Here is a 20,635-nt window from a genome sequence, read left to right as displayed (position 1 = left end):
ATACAAGTTTGCATTTCCTGCCGCACAGGAAAATTCTCTGAGAGAACAGACTAATCAAATTAAAATAGAAAATCTGTAGTTTCTTTCACTTTTTATAGGCCATGTTGTTTTTGCTATTGAACCATGGATTAAACACTAAAGTACTGCTTTTGTGGTATTATTCAAGTCTTGCTGACCCTATACTTCTATGGAGTAATCTACACTCACACAAACTATATTATAGCCCTGGGTGCAGATTTGTTAGACTGAATTTGTTAGATTGAATTTAATGTGTCAAATGTCACTGAAGTTCATGAGTTCAGTCAAGTTGAAGTCAAATGCCATATCATTTTAAATAAGGATGTTATTTGGTCTTCATAATGGTATCTGCTCATGGTATTTGTCAGCGCTCTGTCTAGAAAGTTATTTTGTGATGGAGAACGCATAAGTGAAATTTCTAGGCCTTTACTTTTCATGCAGCCTACGTCATCAATGTATGTGTGGATGGTCGCAAGTCTGGTTTTGAGCGCGCCATTAATATTGTGCGCGCTACCAGGAGCAAGAAATCGACAGAGGAACAGCGCGCCCCCGAGAAAAGCACGGAGTCGTTTTAGTTACTGTATGCTTTACCCAAATGGAACACAAATCTGAGTTATTATGATGCACATTTGCCCATGACCAACCACGGCATTCAGAATATTGAATCATAAGCCTACAAAGCATTGGGAATATACACCTTTTTCTCGTTTTGTCAGAAGCGTTCTATAGGGGTTCCGGTGACGGATTGTTTTTTCTGTCAGGAAATTGGTTGCATTAAAAATACATTTTACTTTATGACGGTGAGCATCAGGACCTGGATTTATGGAATATCTTTCGCTCAAGTCTTCTGAACAGTTGGTGCATGTTTATCACTTCTATTGCACAAAGAAAGCACAGTTTCTTCCACTTTTGTTGAGTTCTTCCACTGCTTATCGGGCATCGCGAGATGGTAAAAGTTCAGTTATGCGCACAATATATTTTCTCGATAAAACCATCCAATCATAACTTGTTATCGATGCAAATTTATTAATTGTGTGTGGTCAACTATGTGTTGCACCCGTCTCCTATAATTTTACACCATTATTCCGAAAATAATAGCCTGCTTTCGTAGTTGAATCTTCATCTCCCATCTCCACCATGTTGTGTGTTGAATTACATTTTTTTTCACCTGATTTCTTTGTTATAAAACGTCTGGTGCCTGTTTGCAGTTTATGGTTTAATAATAATTATTCTGTATAGAGATGGAACAATACAGTTAGGAGAGAAAAAGGGCATAGAACAAAACGGAAAAAACTGCAAATTTAGCAGGAAAAGAGGCCATCAAAATCACGGAAATCGCTTCGTCCTTTTCCTTTGGTGTACTGTTACACTGTTGCAAATGGATTTCATAAAGGCAACACGGTTATTGTTACATCTTTTGTGTTAGTTCACCCGTTCCATGCTGACAAAATGTCACTGGGAAATATTGATTATTGAATTGAGAGAATTATGATGGCCTATGTTCGTTTTTTCTATTCTAGTGTGTAAATTGGGCTTCTTGTTCCACAATGAAATGCCATCGGACGTTTTTCTTTTTTGATAAAGTTTGGAAATATGGGCAAGTTGTCGAACGTTTTTGTGGTGACGGAAAGTTGACGCTTTTCTTTTTGGTCACTTTCTGAGCGCAGTCTAATGTAACGGATTTTGGACTATATTTCTGTTAAATTAATTTGGCTTTAGAGGAATCCAAATGTATACGCATGTACAGTGACGATCTCGATGTGACGACATTGTGTTTTCTAGGCCTACTGCTCATTAGAATTTATATTTACTGGCTAGTGCGTAACAAACTTTCGTGGACCAGCGCGCGCACTAGTGCCCCCGCACCTGGGGGCAACCCCACCATGGCGCCCTCGTCCCTCTGTATCTCGGTGTGGTTGTGCGAGTGAATCAACAACAACGACTGGGGATCAAAGCTGAGGATAATGCTCTGGAGATAACGGTTCAAACTGACGCTGCAGCATCTCTCCTGAGCGACCCAGTTAGAAGTTGAACCAGGACCCCCGCTAGAGGGAACGGCTCTCATCTTACAGACAGACGTTAATCATCAGGGCAACAGCACAGGTGAGAGCTCATGCATATTCAACACATCACATCACAGAACATTTTCAAAAGGAATCCAACCTATAGAAACACTCACACCCTTATATGCTGAATATGGCTAAAGGACAACACTCAATAAGCTCCACTCAAAGTGACATCATTTAAAAAAAAAAAAATCAAATTAATGAATAGTTAAGTGTCCCTAAGCCTCTTAAGGCCTAGTTGTACATCACCTGTAATTCTCATAGCCTAGGATTTCTCTCCTTCCTCCATGACATTACTTGATCAATTGGACAGTCCCCCAAGTTGAAGTTAATTACTACCTAAAAAGCAATGATGAAAACCAGCAGACACTGTGGCCCACAAGAACTGGAGTTTAGAATGATACAGATGTAGGATCTTAATTTGAGCCAATTTGCTACAGTAGGAAAATTACCCTGCAGCAACAGAAAACATTAATTATTATGTGGATTATAATTAAAGCTGCAATATGTAACTTTTTGGGTGGCCCAACCAAATTCACAGAGAAATTGAGTTATAGATCTGTCATTCTCATTGAAAGCAAGTCTAAGAAGCGGTAGATGTGTTCTATGTGCACTATTTCTATGCTTCCCATTCTCTTGTTTTGTTTTTGCTTCTTTTACTTTTGGTTTTGTACAAATCAAATCAAAATCAAATCAAATGTATTTATATAGCCCTTCTTACATCAGCTGATATCTCAAAGTGCTGTACAGAAACCCAGCCTAAAACCCCAAACAACAAGCAATGCAGGTGTAGAAGCACGGTGGCTTGGAAAAACTCCCTAGAAAGGCCAAAACCTAGGAAGAAACCTAGAGAGGAACCATGCTATGAGGGGTGGCCAATCTTCTTCTGGCTGTGCCGGGTGGAGATTATAACAGAACATGGCCAAGATGTTCAAATTTTCATAAATGACCAGCATGGTCGAATAATAATAATCACAGTAGTTGTCGAGGGTGCAGCAAGTCAGCACCTCAGGAGTAAATGTCAGTTGGCTTTTCATAGCCGATCATTAAGAGTATCTCTACCGCTCCTGCTGTCTCTAAAGAGTTGAAAACAGCAGGTCTGGGACAGGTAGCATGTCCGGTGAACAGGTCACGGTTCCATAGCTGCACACCAGCTTTAAACAGCTGAAAATACAATATTTCTGGTTATTGAAAATGTATTTCACACTGGTTTAGATGGTACAATGATTCTCTACACATTACACTGCTTGTTTTGCCACATAAACTGAAATTAGGCAAACTATTTGAATTTTAATTTCTGAATATTGCTCCTTTAATGGACATTTCTGTAGTGGTTGATACATTTTTCCTTAGGGCAAAACAAGTCTGACCTTTCAAAGTGGAAATTACAAACTTTAGAAGACATTTTAAAACTGAAATACACTGCAAGTTTGCATTCCCTCCTGTGCAGGAAAATTCTCAGCAACAGAAGAGTGATCAAATTAAGATCCTACATATGAACCAGTACAGGACAGTTCTATGCATGCAATTTTGTCCAACTAACGTTTTGCAAGGGAATTTACCTCCCTACGGAACTGAGTGGATGCATAAAGTTATGGAGAAATGACAAAGCATTGTGCAATATTATGATTCTGAACTTTCCCTTGATCTTCTGCCTCCTCTCTTTCCTCTCTGCCATTACTCCTGGAGGTGGTTGTCAATCCATAAGTGGGGCTCCAGCTAACTCTGCTGGGAGGCTGTTTTGGATCTTTATTTTTGTTTTGTTGTACAAAAAACCTGGCAGACGGTACTCTGAGTTGCACCACTAGGCCGCACTACAAACCTTTATGGCAAGTTTTTACTCAAGCCTTGTAGTGCAGCTGTGAACATAGCAGGTCACACCAACCCAGAGCACTTGAGCATGTTAAGCAAGGAGAGACGTGAGGCCAGGGACTGCTCAGGGTTTTTTGGATGTAAGGCACTGTGACAGTGCAAGGGCCGTGGTTGGGAAAAACAGCCTTAGACTAAACACCTAAAAGCAGAGAGAAGGGGAGGGAGGAAAAGCCATGTAAATCCGGTGAGTCCTGGAAATGCCATGCAAGTAAAATAAAGGGGGCACAGCTGACTGGGCTGGCAGTGTGCGGCCTCTCTCCTCGCTGAATTCCCCACATTCCTCTGTGAAGGTAATTAAAATCAGGAGAGCGGGGGAGCAGAACGATGGACCTAAGAGGCCAGTCAATGTATAACATAAGATGTTTGGTTGGTGTGTCCTGAAGCTATCTGCGACCCTAGGATTTCTCTCCATGTTTTTATAGGAGGAGGGAGGGCCAATGGTACAGGCCTTTGGTTTGGGGGTACAAAGGGTAGACACATTTAGTGTGTCTCTTGGGTGAGGAGAATGTGAGTGTGGCAAGGGGGCCAGACAGACATACCTGGCATTCCAGTTAGTGATTATTACCCAGAATTCCAAAGGGCCACTGAAGCGCTTCAGGTGCTGCTGCTGTTGCCCGTTTATACTTCCACCCCTCTTCATCATACCACTCTACCTCCTCAGCCACTCACCTCCCATCTTCATCCTCCTCTCTTTCCTGTTGTTTATGAGGCAGGGGCAGCGTTGACATTTGGCACATGTGCAGTAGTGTATTATTTACAAGAATGCTCAATCAGCAGCACACCTGTTTCATTCCATTTCAACATCAGTCCTCTCAGATTCTAATAACAATACATTTCATTCGGTTAATATATTTCACTCACCTTAGAGTCCAACGTGTTTCTCTGAATGTATATATGAACTTAGAGTTGAGTTACAGTGTGCTAACCCCCCTGGGCAAAGTGGCCAGGCATGCTCAGGTCATTGGGAGGTGACTGGTGATATCTGCTGTGTTGACACTAGTGCCTTCTGGATTGGGTTCCTCTCCTGACCGGCTCTATTTGGATCAATAATAGAACGATATTGATCAGAGAAGATTGAGGGGCTGACCTTATAAAAAAAGGAACAGCAGTGCTTTGGGCAACACTACCTTACATAGGCAGTATTCTCTGATGATGAATCCAGTACGTGTAATAAAATGAAGTAACCAAACTATATAGTAATAACTAGCATAGCTAGATGATATTGTGCACCCTACTGAGCACTATATTGGCGAGTCCTCAATATCTTTTTGTACTTACTAAGTTGATACAGTGTAATAAGACCAATGCTATTGTGCTGATTGTTACTGTAGTGTAAGGCCCATATATGTCTGGTCCACTTTAGGTAAAGAGAATACTAAAATACCCTTTCACTTACCAAAGAAAGCACACATTTTCCAAGCACATTAATCTCTGCTGAATTCTAGTCTTATAGTTGTGTCAGTGTTTTTCGAATTCCAGGGTTTCTTTGTCATAGATATGGCAACCTACTCCGCTAAAGGACATACGAGAGTGTCTAATGCTGTTGTCTTCTTGGATACACTATACACCTTAATACTCTACCTTGTCGGGGGGGTAATGGTAAATCAGGGAAAAATGTATACCTGGCACAACTCTGTCATCGTTTTTAAGAGAATATTGCCCTCTTAACATTAACAGTGGAGTTATGACGTGGTTGAGTGACTGTTTTATGGCTCATGCAGTCGGAGAAGTTTAAAGCTGTCAGAATATTCACAGTAAAACTTTTTCATGTGCTTCGTGCCAAATCTGTCAGTGCCAGTGGAGCTCAAGTTTCAGAGCTTTACAACTCTCACTTTTTCTCATGTGCAAAGTTTCTCTCTGTCACACACACACACACACACACACACACACACACACACACACACACACACACACACACACACACACACACACACACACACACACATACACACGCACACATACACACACACACACACACACACACACACACACACACACACACACTCCAGTGCTTTTTAAATTACAGTTTCGGCCAGGCCAGGCCTCGTCCCAGAAAAGTAATTTTAGTTTATGTTCCATGCTTTCCTTGAGAAATGGATGGTACTTCAGAAATGACATTTTCTTATATTCATTCTCCATGCACCCTATCTTTAAATACAATCCATTTAGTATGTTCATATCAAAGATAAACAGAATGTTTTTTAAGGACGGATGATGTCGTACACTTCACACTAAAAGATCATCTATTGCCAGTGCTACAAAATACGTTGAACATAAAGATGATGAATATGATGATGACTTGTGAATTTGATGACAACTGCAGCTTAGGTTCTGAAATATATTCCCCATTGGTGCATTCCCTGCAGGATGTTGATGGGTGGCACTGCAGAGTGAGGAGTCTGAAGATCTGAAGGTCTCTGAAGGTGGTTGGCTTAGACAGTGCTCACACACACAAATCGCCAAAATGAGTGAGTTCCTTGTGTTGATTATGATGATGTTGGAACACACTTGAAACCCTCACAATATTGTTACACATGTCATAAATGTACACTCGGAGGAACATACACACACACACACACACACACACACACACACACACACACACACACACACACACACACACACACACACACACACACACACACACACACACACACACACACACTATTCCCCAGCCCCGGGGCCTGTGTGAGTTGAGCAGAGCTGATTTTCCAGATGCTGGCCGGGCCGGCAGGTGAAGGATTGATTTTCAGTGTTATGGAGATGGGGCTCTGGTCCTCTCTCCTGCCCTACTGCTGTGTGATGTCTGTCCAAACTACACTAGGGGAATATTTCCCTTCGTGAGCTAACACATCCAATGCAGAGATCACTCAGAGATCAAACATGGGGAATAGAAATATCAAAAACACTGCAGTCTGTCCTCTCACTGGCTCCATTACCCTGTCGCTAGCCAAACACTCTCAATGTGGGTTTATATAAAAACACACATTTTCCGTGTACACATCTAGAAGCAGGATTTATATGGCTATATGTGCACGTTCACACACACACACACAATTACACTTCAATTTGATCTCATGGTAAATGTGTGTTTCCACCAACCATTCTCCCCTACAGATGAGCGTCAGGCTCTCCACTCCATAATGAAGGACCTAGTGGCCCTCCAGATGACGAGGCGCCAGCCTGGGCCCTCTTATGACACAGGGAAACCCAAGACTCTGCCCAACCCTGCCCCTGCCCCTGCAAAGAGACAGGTAAACCATCTACCACCCCACTCAGTCAACAACACACACTCTCCTCAGACAGGCATGTCATCATCATCTCCACATGACATATTGTTTCCCTTCATGACCCCATCATGACCCTGTAACCTCCCATGAACCCTCTTGACGGGGCTTCTTCTTTACTCCCTCAGGACGATGTCAGAATAAAGTTTGAGTTCAGTGGAGAGAGGAGGTGAGTGGGTTTTCTTGTTTTTGGATGTGTCTTTGTGTGTGTCTTTGTGTGTGTGTGTGTCTTTGTGTGTGTGTGTGTGTGTGTGTGTGCTTGTTTTATCACGTCTTTGTCTGTGAGAAGAGCATGGTCAGCTCAGCTCAAATGCACTCCAGATCTCCAGTCAGAATGGTATGTGAAGCGGAGAATGGAAAGGGAAAGGACTGTGGTTTAGCTGTGGCAGCCAGCAGAAACCACAGCTATGTTAGGTGTGCTTAGAGGAATCTGCACACACTGGAAACGGAATATGTTTGTAAATGTGTGTGTGCTGTGCACGCTTGTGTTGCAGATCTAAAGAGGATATAGTTTCCTGACCGAAACACTTTTTATCCTTTTGTCTGTCCATCTTACCCACTGTTTGTCTGTCCATCTTACCCACTGTTTGTCTGTCCATCTTACCCACTGTTTGTCTGTCCATCTTACCCACTGTTTGTCTGTCCATCTTATCCACTGTTTGTCTGTCCATCTTACCCACTGTTTGTCTGTCCATCATATCCACTGTTTGTCTGTCCATCTTACCCACTGTTTGTCTGTCCATCTTACCCACTGTTTGTCTGTCCATCTTACCCACTGTTTGTCTGTCCATCTTACCCACTGTTTGTCTGTCCATCTTACCCACTGTTTGTCTGTCCATCTTACCCACTGTTTGTCTACGTCTTTTTTATTTGTGTAGGATACTGATGTTTGGGAGGCCTGTGCAGTTTGAAGAAATCCAGCAGAAGGTCAAGACTGTCTTTGGCCAACAGCTAGACTTGCACTATATGAACAATGAGGTACAGCTAACACTCTCTCAGACAAACACCAACACAATGCATACACACACAAACATTGGCCCTCACAGCAACCCACTTGATGTAGGTAACTTTTACGGCCAGTTTCCAGGACATTTAGTCCTAAGTACTAAGATGCATGTTTAATGGAGATCCTCCCGTAGTGTCTCTGTGCTTTGGTTGAGTTATCTCTGTGTGCTGTGTGTCCAGCTGTCCATCCCTCTGCGTGGTCAGGATGACCTGGACAAGGCCATTGACCTGCTGGACCGCAGCTCCAAGATTAAGAGCATCAAGATCTTGCTGCTGACACAGGAGCAGTGCAATGTACTACACACACACACACACACACACATAAATACACAGACAAACAGAAATAAACACACATATCAATCAATAAGATGTTATTAAAATCAAATGTAATGGGGTAGTGTGTACAGTCTATATGTGGACACTGACCACACCCCTCTCATCCCACCCCTAGGCCTCCCCATCCCCCTCTCCATCTCCCTCCTCCCACCACACGGTGAGTAAGCAGGTGAGGATCAAAGCCTCCCAGTCCACGGGTGATGTCAGCACGGTGTACCAGCCCTCCGAGCCCAGGGGGCGCCACCTCTCCACCAGTGAGTATGAACAAGCAGATTCAACTCATAGCTGCTTCCTCTATTATTCTGCCTTTGCTTTCAACATCCTCTTTCTCCATTTCTCTCGCTATAACTTTGTTTTACAATAGAAAGGTAAGTGGTATCTCTCAATATGGAGAGACAGTAATGTTGTATATTGTCTGGTTTGGTGTTTGTCATGTCTTGCTCTCTTAGCTCATTTATTTTGCTAGCTTTCTCTTTGTCGCTCTCTCTATCCCCCCACTCTCTCTCATTTCCACCCCCCCCCCTCTCTCTAGCTGCTGTTATTTCTCTGGCTTCCCCTCTTAGCAGTAGGTCCTCTTCCTCTTCCTGTCAACCATCACTGGCTGCTCTACAATGGCCTGCTGGCCACAAGCCAATCAGATTTAGAGACACTATTAGCATGGCTGGCCAATGTCCTGGTTTTAGAAACACTGGCTTTTTTGGGAGAGAGTTGAAATTAGTGCTGCGTGAGGGAAACTGTACAAATCCTAAATTCTCTGTAGATCCACCACCTAAGGCAGAGTTACATTTCAAACAATCACATTATTAATCATTTAGATATTTTTCCCCCTCATTTCATTCTTTGGTTAGAGAGAGAGAGAGATCATATCTGTTATCAGTGTTAGGGACGTATCTTCTTTTCTCTCACATAATCCATTGTTTAACTTTTTTTTGTGTATCTGTTTTTTTCATTTAGCAGATGCTTTTATCCAAAGCAATTAGGATTACGTTCAAGGGCACATTGACAGATTTTTCACCTATTCTGCTCAGGGATTCGAACCCACGACCTTTCGGTTACTGGCCCAAACACGTTTAACCACTAGGCTACTTGTCATTGATCTTGGTACACCAGAATCCCATTACCTCATGTATTGATTTCCATTGGTTTAGAACAGTGTCATATGGCCAAGTCACAGTCCTATTTCTTATCCTCCTCCTCCTCCTCTCTCCCGTCCCAGGCTCTCAGAACACAGGCCGTAGCTCCCCCCCTCCAGGCTATGTCCCTGAGCGGCAGCAGAGGATCGCCCGCCAGGGCTCCTACACCAGCATCAACAGTGAGGGAGAGTTCATCCCAGAGAGCGACCAGTGTGTGAGTCATTGCACTGTACACAAACAAGTGCGCGAACACACACAAACACACACACCGTAGGGCTAATACTGTGTCTCCTCTCCCTAGGTGCTGGACCCCTGGAGCAGTGCAGAGAACTCTGTCTCAGGAAGCTGCCAGTCGCTGGACAGTAGCTCAGACAGGTGAGTGCAGGACTCTACCCCTCATTCTACCCCGGGTGAAAGTAAGCCAGTACGGTCTGGCACGGCGTCCCGGCAAAATAAGTAGTGGGGGTACTCCGTACTGGTAAAACATTAGCCTATCACTATTAACACAAAATGGCAAAAAAACTATAGGCTATTATGGCATTATTTAACATGACCTCATGTCAGCTACATGAAAAATGAGTGAATTGACTTTAAACCGGGTGGTATACGCCCCAAATTGTGTTGTGGTTCGAGGAGAACAATTACATGCCTTGGAGATGAGAGGCCGAGAACGAAACACGGGCGGACAAGGTAGAGATGAGAGGCCAAGACCGAGGCGTGCGACCAACAGTGGTTGCATCAATTCAGGCTACAAGTTTCGGCCTAATGACAATGTCATTAGAATACATGTGGGTGTGTTGTAACAGATGTCTCTTTCCATTCATCAGTGCACTGTTGGGATTTGGATGCTGGTATTATTTTGTGAGTGGACGAACGTGTACTGTTAGTCTACAGGACCGCTTTTTTGAAGTGATTATTTGTTTGACAATCAGATGAAAACATGACTGCTTGTGTTTATACCACATTAAAAGGCATATGCGGTGTGTCCATAAGGCTAGGGGAAGCTTTCACTGAAGTCAATTTTAATTAAATTGCCAAAATTATATAGCCTAATTAGCCTACTCCTGTCTATACAGAAATAAATAAAATCATAAAAATAGGCTACTACACCAGAAAGCACGATTTGGCCACAGAGAATCATTAGCTTCTTTTTGTTTTGTATAGCCTACAGTTTTAAGGGCCCGCAATTTGGGCAGCATGTGGCAAATGCCACATTTGAGTTGCAACTGTCAGTGAAAAGCAGAGACCCAGGCCGACAATCTAAAAAAAAAATGTTGTTGAAAAACAAATGGCTATATCTGTGAAGAGATTGAGCAAACAGTAGCCTATATTTTTTTTTTAGCTAGGCAGGTCAGTTAATTTAGAGTGTTTTCTATCCTAATCTGCCAATTATATGCATATTCTAGCTTCTGGGCCTGAGAAATAGGCAGTTTCATTTGGGTACGTTTTTCATCCAAACACTGCCCCCTCGTCTCAAGAGGTTAAGAACCAGTTCCTATTTACAATGTCAGCCCATGGACAGTGGGTTAACTGCCTTGTTCAGGGGCCGAACAACAGATTATTACTTTGTCAGCGCGGGGATTCGATCCACCATTCTTTCAGTTGCTGGCCCAACGCTCTAACCACTAGGCTACCACCTGCTCTTATTGGCACCAGTGGAGAACATGGTCCATATCCCTGGTCAGTCTGCATATTCACTTTATCATTGGGTCAGTGCCACTTTAGTTTGTTTTTGGCCAATCATTTCCTCCTCCAGGTTAGATGGACCATATTGTGTTTTATGTTTCCCCTTTTCGTAGGCCCATTATATGGATCAGACAACGTTGTTTTCATTTTTGTTGTATAAAAAAATATTCTGCTAATGTCACCAGTCATAAAAAGTGTAGTAGAATTGCATGAAAGGCCAACATTTTCCTGTGGTTGGAAAGGATGAGAAGTGTATCTGATATAGCCTAGAGTCTAGGCTTACTCTATCCATGACGCACTGCATCCAAGTATTTTTTATGAACATTTATTTTTATATTATTGGCTTAAATTATGACTATCCAATCTAATCATCACATTAGGAATAGTAGCCTATCTTTAATAAGTCTGCAAATGTGAGGATGGATGGAATGCTTTATTATAAAGGTACATTTTTATGGTGAAAATTAGCTTCCCCAAACTTGAAACCCAGGTGCTGCCTATGTTAACAGATCTAACATGGTCCTCCCGAGTGGCGCAGTGGTCTAAGGCACTGCATCGCAGAGCTTGAGGTGTCACAGACCCGGGTTTGATCCCAGGCTGTGTCACAGCTGGCAGTGACTGGGAGACCCATGAGGTGGTACACAAATGGCCCTTCGTCGTCTGGGTTAGCAGAGGGTTTGGCCAGCCGGTATTTCCTTGTCCCATTGCATTCTAGTGACTCCTTGTGGCAGGTCGAGTGCCTTCAAGCTGACTTTGGGATCATGAAAGCTGACTTTGGTCGCTGACTTTGGTGTTTCCTCTTCTGGGTTAAGCGAGCACTCTGTCAAGAAGTAGTGTGGTTAGGCAGGGTCTTGTTTCGACCTTCGCCTTTTCCGAGTTCGTCGGGCAGTTGTAGCGATGGGACAAGACTGTAACTACCAATTGGGGATAATTATTAAAAAAACAAAAACAGGTATAACATGTTAAAAGTGATATGACAAATCTTTACTAGGCCCACAGAGATCATATTTTAAATTAATAAGGATTCTATATGTAATTATATAATTACACCTATTAAAAAAAATGTGTGCGCGATCCCGTAAGAAATGGAATCTACTTTTACCCCTGAATCTACCTCACACGTACACAATACTTGTACACAATACTTGACTTTGGTGATAAAGACAGTGTATGTATTTTGAGGAAGTGATCAGAACCTCTCACTCTCTCTTTATTTGTCCTTCCTCCCAGCCCCTCCCTGAGGAAGTCACGCATGCACCGAGCCAAGAGCTACCCTGATAACCGGCAGCAGGAGAACGTCTCAGGTGGGTGCCCAGGAGGAATCCTGATATCACTACATAAGATATAGATCCTCACTGTCACGGAAAACTGTAATTTATACAGTAATTTGAGGTATTATCAACAGTAAAAAACATTGGAAGTTTTACTGTAGCATACTGTAAATTATGGAGAAATTGCTGTATTTCGAATGGTACTGTAATTCCACCTCTGTACTGTACTGTATCTTTAGAGCGCCAAAAACCTTATGACCACTAGTGGGTGTGTGGTATTGTTGTCTCGGGCTTATTACTATATTTTGAGGCGTGTCTTGTAAGAGGCTATATTTGTTGCACCCGTGAGTGAGAATGCTGTACCAATTTTACTCTTATGTGGCTAAAGTGGCCCATCAATAAAACATGTACTAGGGCAGATTGGAGTGGCAGCAAATGGTTGACATTTTGCCATGTCCTTTTGGTCTGTTTTGACCTGAAGTCGCGGCCAGTTTGGATGCCTTTGTTAAGGCCTCTAGAAGTGCTAGTGATATAAAGCACCAAATATGAATTAATGTGCTGTAATGTGTAAACACTTAGCAGCCAACCTGCTTGCACCAATCCCATGTAATTACAGTAAAATACAGTCATCCACATATTCATTCCGATTACGGTAGCATTTAGTTTTTTACAGTATAATACAGTCAGTTTTATGATATTTTACTTTGTGTCATTACACAGTACTTGCTTTGATACCGTATTCATATTACATCAGGTGTACGGTAATATGAAATACAGAATTTTACTTGCATCCGAGCTTCCTGTAAGCTACTGTCAAATTCACGGTAACCCCTTTACAGTGCTGGCAACAGGCCTAAACCACAATTCAGCTCCTAGCAACAATGCAACAATGTAGTTGCAGAGCCTCACGTGAAAAGAGAGCCAGCAGAGCCTCACGTGAATGCTGTATGACTGAGCTGAGTCTGAATCCTGTTGTAGTCTAACCTTCACCCTCTCTCTCGCTCTCTTTACTCCTTCCTCCCTCTCAGACCGGGAGAACCATGTGTATGATAAGGTGGTGGGGAAGGGAGGGACATACCCCCGCAGGTACCATGTCTCCCTGCATCACAAGGACCATAGTGAAGGTAGGGGCACTGTTCACTGTTCCTCTCACCAAACCACTTTGTGCCATATTACTTTGTATTTGACCTTTCCCTGACCCCTCTCTTGAACCATCTCCTCCTTCTCTTGGTCTCTTGGTTCTTCTCTCATCACTCCTTCACCCTCAACTCTCCTCTCATCCCCCCAGGTCGGAGAACGTTCCCGCGGATCCGTCGCCCCCAGGGTAACCTGTTCACCCTGGTGCCCTCACGGCGCTCCCTCAACGGCAGCGAGGAGAGTCTGGGCAGCTGGCAGCTAGTGGACAAGCAGGGCAGGCTCCGCCCACAGGAGCGCCCTGTCGCACACAAGTGTGAGTCTCGACCCTGCCTCTTCATCTTATATTTACATATATTACACATATTTCACATGTATTTTATAGTTATTAGAGATTTAATACTAATAAATCTATTTTTGTATCCTACACATTTTAAATAAGGGAGTTAGTTTGTATGATGAATGCAGTGTGTTTTGAGAGTATGGTGTCATGTTTACTATATGGAGAGGATGATATGTATGGTGTATGCCCCTCCCTCCACAGCCCCCAGTGCTCCAATGACGTGGAGGCGGGGCAAGCTGCTGGGCCAGGGGGCGTTTGGGAGGGTTTACCTGTGTTACGATGTGGACACGGGACGGGAGCTGGCCGCCAAGCAGGTGGTGTTTGACCCGGACAGTCCTGACACCAGCAAGGTGAGACAGCAGGGGGTGCCGGAACAGTATGCTACTACACAGATTGTTTTCTGCTTTTATATCAAAGTCTATTGTTCACAACCAGGCTACTGTAATGTATTTATGCCAAGATGACTCAGACTCCCCAGCCTGAAGGAGAACTCTGTATGACTTGAGTTCCCGTGTATTGTTAAAGATTGGTGCAGAGGCTTAGCCTGGAGCACCTTTAGCCTGGAGCAATGCCAAGAATGAGGTAATGTGTTCAGCAAGCTACTTTACTCTTAAGAGGCGATTATGGAGGAATGCAGTATGGTGCTGTGTTTAACCTGACTGAGTTTTACTAGCAAATTTTTGGTCAACTGTCTTAAACACAAAAGGCGCTATTCAACTATCTGTGGTCAGATAAACTCATGCTCTGAATCACTAACGCAGTCAAATCCTGACTGAGTGCTCATCTCTGTCTCTGAGAGCAATGAACTTTGAAGAGATTCAAGGGACTTTCTTTCCTTTCTCCTCCCCCCCCCTCTTTAATGTATTTTCCTGTCTGCCACAGAGAAAACATGCACTGTCACTTCCTGTATCTGAGTGGAGTATTTGCAGGGGGTGAAGAGGGGGAGAGTAGCAGAGCCAGCTTTGCCTTGGCCTCTAATCACCCCTTAAACTCCCCTCTTCTCTCTCGCACTCTCCCTCTTGCTCCCATTCTCTCTCTCCCATTCTCTCTCTCTCTCTCTCTCTCTCTCTCTCTCTCTCTCTCTCTCTCTCTCTCTCTCTCTCTCTCTCTGTCTCTCTCTCTCTCTCTCTCTCTCTCCCTCTGTCTCTCTATCTCTCTCTCTCTCTCTCTCTCTGTCTCTCTCTCTGTCTCTATCTCTCTCTCCCTCTGTCTCTCTATCTCTCTCTCTCTCTCTCTCTCCCTCTGTCTCTCTGTATCTCTGTCTCTGGCCCCCCAGCCTGCAGCGGATGTTAATCTGTTGTTGTTGTTGTTTTTATCTATTTAGTGGGTCTTTGTGTTGTGGATACTTTGTATATATCTCCATTTCCCTCTTCCGCTCTCTCTCTCTCTGTGATGTGATCTCTGTGGCCATATTCTCTGAGGTAAACAGAGGAACTGCTTTTGAGGAACTGGACTGTTACCGCTAATGTCCTATCTGCAGAGAGAGCTGGTCTGTGTGTCTGAAATGATTTTTCCATTTGTCAGATTTTTTAGTTGTCTTTGTATAGCTTTTGGTGGACAGATGACTCATTCATATCATTTTTTGTTCCCTGTCTGTCTGTCTGTCTGTCTGTCTGTCTGTCTGTCTGTCTGTCTGCCTGTCTGTCTGTCTGTCTGTCTGTCTGTCTGTCTGTCTGTATGTCTGCCTGCCTGCCTGTCTGTCTGTCTGTCTGTCTGTCTGTCTGTCTGTCTGTCTGTAGGAGGTGAGTGCTCTGGAGTGTGAGATCCAGTTGTTAAAGAACCTCCACCACGAACGCATCGTCCAGTACTACGGCTGCCTGAGGGACCACAACGAAAAGACCCTCACCATCTTCATGGAGTACATGCCGGGGGTCAGTCTATTCTTCACACGTCGGTTCAGGGCTGGAGTGTTTGGGGTTAAAGGGTATCTGTAGTGTTCTGTCCTGGACTGTGTCCCAGTCTCTCCTGGGAATAGGAGTATAAACCATGCACTTCCTTCTTGTCTTTCAGGGTTCAGTCAAAGACCAGTTGAAGGCTTACGGGGCGCTGACGGAAAACGTGACGCGGAAGTACACACGGCAGATCCTGGAGGGCATGTCCTATCTGCACAGCAACATGATCGTTCACCGTGACATCAAAGGTAGTTATGTCAACACACTGCTCAGATGGCCATTTGTAGTAAAGATAGTCAACTAAATGGCTATAGACTTCCAGACTCAAGCACAAGGACCTAAAATCTACATTTAAAATACAAGGAAGGTGGTTGGGTGAGTCTGTGTCACATGGTGTTACTCTGTCGTCTCCTTATCCAGGTGCCAACATCCTGCGGGATTCGGCGGGAAACGTGAAGCTGGGAGATTTTGGCGCCAGCAAGAGGCTGCAGACCATCTGCATGTCTGGCACGGGCATCCGCTCGGTCACTGGCACCCCCTACTGGATGAGCCCCGAGGTGATCAGCGGAGAGGGCTACGGCAGGAAGGCTGACGTCTGGTAAGGACCGGGACACATGGGGTTGGGGTTTGGGTAAGAAGTACATGCAGGTGATTCTGATTAGTTGTGGTGATAGGGGGAGGTGGGGGATAGATGTCTCTTCTGGGAGTGTGTGAATGTATCTTCAGGTCAAGTGTCAGATGCTTTCCTTGTGCTCTTATAAGTAGTCTCCTTCCCTGATAGAGTGGCTGGACTGCTGGAACGTGAAGGGAGGAAAATAGCTGTTCTAAAAGGGGGAAACCATTCTTCTTCAAGGGAAAAAGTGCTATATATAAAATAGTAAAAGTGCTATATTTAAAAGAGAATGTCGAGGAAGACGGCCTCACTCCCACGTACAGGGCCCTGAAATGGGTCGGGCCCACCTGCTGCCCAGGAATTCCCCTGTGCAATCTGATTGTGTAGTATCCCATCAGGCGAGGGATGTGATTGGCCAAGAGCCAGTCAACCAGCCAGCTTGTGACAGAGTTTGGAATGTTCCCGACTTCATTGCTCCCCTGGGGGGCCAGACCAGGCCGAAGCGTCGGTAGGGGGTAACAGGTCCAAAGGGGAGTCTGTCCCTAAACCCAACTCCCCTCACCAGCCCCCTGCTCTGTCTGACTCCAGGACTGAAATGGCCTCCCGTAGCCAGCAAAAGCACACTTTAATTGTCAACAGGGAAAAAGTTTCCACCAAAACATTCCAGTGGGGCCTGGGAAAGCAGAAGAGCAGAGGGATGGCCTTTTCCCTTCGTGCCTGTAGTGAGGAAAAGCTGCCCTTTGTTTTTTCAGTGTGTTAACACTGTTTTTGTCCATTCACACAAGTCAATAAGTTATACGATTGTGTAATGCATTCAATGTCCTATTCTGATGTTTGAGTGTGAGCGTGTTTCAAGTTTCTAGTTGTATTAGTCGTATGTATAGGATACACAAGTACACCGTCTAACAAAATGCTGACTTGCAGGTTCCTTCTCAACAAGGCAACAACAACAAGAAATAATAATAGATAAGAATACAAACATAAAGTAAATGGCTCAGTAGAATAGAATACATGTTTTAGCATAAGTATAATACAGGAAGGCACCATTTATATTCCAATATTTACACATGTTTTGTGGAAGGGGAGATTGGGTGGCAAGTGTTTAAATGTGTATTTGAGCTCGTATGGGTGTTCTCTTAACCCTGTCTCCTTCCCCAGGAGCCTGGGCTGCACAGTGGTGGAGATGCTGACAGAGAAGCCTCCCTGGGCCGAATACGAGGCCATGGCAGCCATCTTTAAGATCGCCACCCAGCCCACCAAACCCCTGCTGCCCTCACACACCTCGGACCACACCCGTGACTTCATCCACCGCATCTTTGTGGAGGCCAAGCACCGGCCCAGTGCTGAGGAGCTGCTCAGACACCCCTTCTCACAGATCCTCTGCTGAGGGGAAGTACTAGTACACTCTCTCTGTCTCAACCGCTCCTCGGGACTCAAGGCCTATAGCTGACATCTAGACTCTAGACTTGGAATTTGGAACTTGGTCCTTTCCATCCTACAGCTCTCTCCCCAAACCAGACTCACCACCAGTCACACTCATTCCTTAACCCACAAATACACATGATCCATTATGATGGATAATAGCACAGTGCCATTATTCCAAGCTGTTAACGACAATTATCAAATTCACCTCTAACTTCTCCCACTAGGGGGAGCTATATGACTGATCAGTGTTCAGCTGTCTGCTGTGGAGAACTGGACCCACCAACTCCATACGAACTGTATCTATTCAGCTATCACCTTTGTGGTCTGTGAGAGGATCACACACACACACACACACACACACACACACTCCAAACACACTCCAAACACACTCCAAACACACTCCAAACACATAAAATCTATTATATGTGGCTCAAGATGGGATTTGATCAAGCACCGCCACCGAATGTGCCTTTCAAATATGCCAAAGTGTCCCCTCCTAAGTTTACATTCTCTAGATGGGCTGTTAGATGAGACCCCTGAGGTAATGAACTGTTCATATGGGACTTACAGGCTTGAGCAGAGCAGTGTCTGGTCTACTTAGGCCAAGACAGCAGACCCACAGCCACAGCTCAGTGCTTCAACATGGTAACTGATGAAACCAACAGATGCACCACTCAGTGTTATAGAGACGGGATGGATTTAATTTTTCACTTTGTCCTCTGATCCGTCTCTGATATTCTTTGTATTTTTGAGAAAGTGCCTCTTGATGGTCTTTTGAAGACTCACAGTCCCTGATGGAAGCCCATGCTGATCTGTCCTGTCCTCACCATACAACATGGAACCAGAGCCATCAGTGTTTTTGTGTTGTCATTATGACCTTCACAGTAGACCATTGTGATGACTGTGCCTTATACTCCAACTCTCCACTGCAACCCCTCAGTATCACAGCCCAGGGTTTTCTGAGTGTACCAAAAATGACCGATTTCATTCATGAAGGGGTTGGCTTCTAGTTTGGTTGGAGGATATGCTAACTACACAATATTACAAATGATATTGTACTTTGTGATTGAAAGAGAGATTTTATTTTAGTCTTAGACAAATACAATCCTAATGCCTTGATTTGAAAGTGAGTTGCCATTAGGTTTACCAGCTTTCTATGCGTTGACAAGTGTATCTAGGAAAACGCTACGCCAAACAGTGGAACTCTGCCATTTAGGATTCATTTGAGTCAGATGCACTTTTATGTCAAATTAAAGTTGTTGGTTATTGTTCGCCTTACGAAATTAACTCTTTCTTAAAAACTTTAAATATTCAATATCTTTCACTTTTATTTAAATCCCTATGTTCATCCATTCCTGAATTTTTATATTCAAATATATATGTATAAATATATTTTTTATATATTGACTCTAGACAATTTGAAATCTAATGAGGATGCATTTAGACCTATGAGATAAATGTTGCCGTTGGAAATGATAAATTGTTAAAGCAGCTGGTTTTGCAGAAATTACAACATTGGGGTTTATTAGTGAAACACTTTGGGTGGAAAACGACCTCTGGCTATCTTACCTGGTCTCTGCTCCAAAACAAGAAACACATCCACATTCCTAGCTCCAGTATAATATATTATGTCTAATGGTCCATGCTTTATTAAATGGCAACACTGTTCCATTGGACCCTTCCAGTTGGACTGCCCTGTCAAACCTCTCACAGTTTCACTACTTCACTAACTAAGGCCACCGCCTAGGATTTAAAGGCTGCTGAACTTCCTCCATATTTCTCCTTGCTGGCGTGATGTGTGGGAAATAGAGGGGAAGTATGTGAAGTGTAATTTTAAGAGTATGCACTAGAATGCTGTGTCTCACCAGAATGACCTTCTCTTAGTGTCATTCTTGCAGAGCAGAGAGGCTGAATGTGTGCGTTAGTTAGACTGAGCTGAGCAGGAAAGGGATGGAGGAGTTCTGATCAGGTAGATGCCAGAGACCGGGGTTCCACCCAACATGACGACTTTGTTTAGCTCAGGGTTCGAGAGACCGACCGGTGCCCAATGTCTGGGGCCCTCCACACTGAGCAAAGGGCTTTCTACAATTACCTTTTTTTGTTTTATTTTCCATTTATTTCCATTTATTTTAGTGTTACTGGCTCTAAACTACTTTCATAAGTGAATCAAATGGATATCATGTGGCTGCTAGATGTTAAAGAAGGCAGCTAAGAATCAGTTCAGTATTAGAAATGGTCCTGTTATATACAAAGAGCCAAAACAAATGTTTCTGTTAACAGAAGAACCCTGGGGTAAGCAAATGAAACAGGAGTTAAACGTTTAGATATATACATGTATGTAAATGTATAAATGAGTATGTTTAATGACAGGGGACTTGCAGTGCAAAGTCACTCCAGTTTATCAAATGTATTTACGTAGAAAAAGGAACAGTATGTTAAATGACATTGTTTTTCTATATCTTTGAGTGCCTAATTTCAAAAACAAATAAATGTTCTTTGTCTCTGGTCCAAAATTCTGACCTGCTTACTTGTTTGTTTGCGTAATGTTTGGTGT

The 20,635-nt window shown here is 43.7% G+C and overlaps 1 protein-coding gene across 1 annotated transcript; it reads left to right on the top strand.

The window, feature by feature from the left end:
• The first annotated feature begins 526 nt into the window (after positions 1-526).
• LOC110538641 (mitogen-activated protein kinase kinase kinase 3) lies at positions 527-20,588 on the top strand. The gene is made up of 17 exons (XM_036938792.1): positions 527-2,121; positions 6,323-6,424; positions 7,074-7,210; positions 7,372-7,412; positions 8,122-8,221; positions 8,429-8,542; positions 8,700-8,838; positions 9,801-9,931; positions 10,019-10,092; positions 12,634-12,707; positions 13,703-13,798; positions 13,963-14,124; positions 14,353-14,501; positions 15,891-16,022; positions 16,162-16,291; positions 16,464-16,641; positions 17,815-20,588. Exons 2-17 carry the CDS (start codon positions 6,421-6,423, stop codon positions 18,041-18,043), a joined length of 1,890 nt encoding a protein of 629 aa, XP_036794687.1. The 5' UTR covers positions 527-2,121; positions 6,323-6,420; the 3' UTR covers positions 18,044-20,588.
• Positions 20,589-20,635: the final 47 nt, after the last annotated feature.

Source organism: Oncorhynchus mykiss, chromosome 12 (genome assembly GCF_013265735.2).
Source record: "Oncorhynchus mykiss isolate Arlee chromosome 12, USDA_OmykA_1.1, whole genome shotgun sequence".
Lineage (NCBI taxonomy): Eukaryota > Metazoa > Chordata > Actinopteri > Salmoniformes > Salmonidae > Oncorhynchus > Oncorhynchus mykiss.
This window is presented reverse-complemented; position numbering and strand designations above follow the sequence as displayed.

Excerpts from the sequence above, each read along its gene's own strand:
- LOC110538641 (XM_036938792.1), top strand. Across the intron at positions 8,222-8,428 it reads TGCACTATATGAACAATGAG|CTGTCCATCCCTCTGCGTGG; the intron begins GTACAGCTAACA and ends CTGTGTGTCCAG. Across the intron at positions 16,292-16,463 it reads CGTTCACCGTGACATCAAAG|GTGCCAACATCCTGCGGGAT; the intron begins GTAGTTATGTCA and ends CTCCTTATCCAG.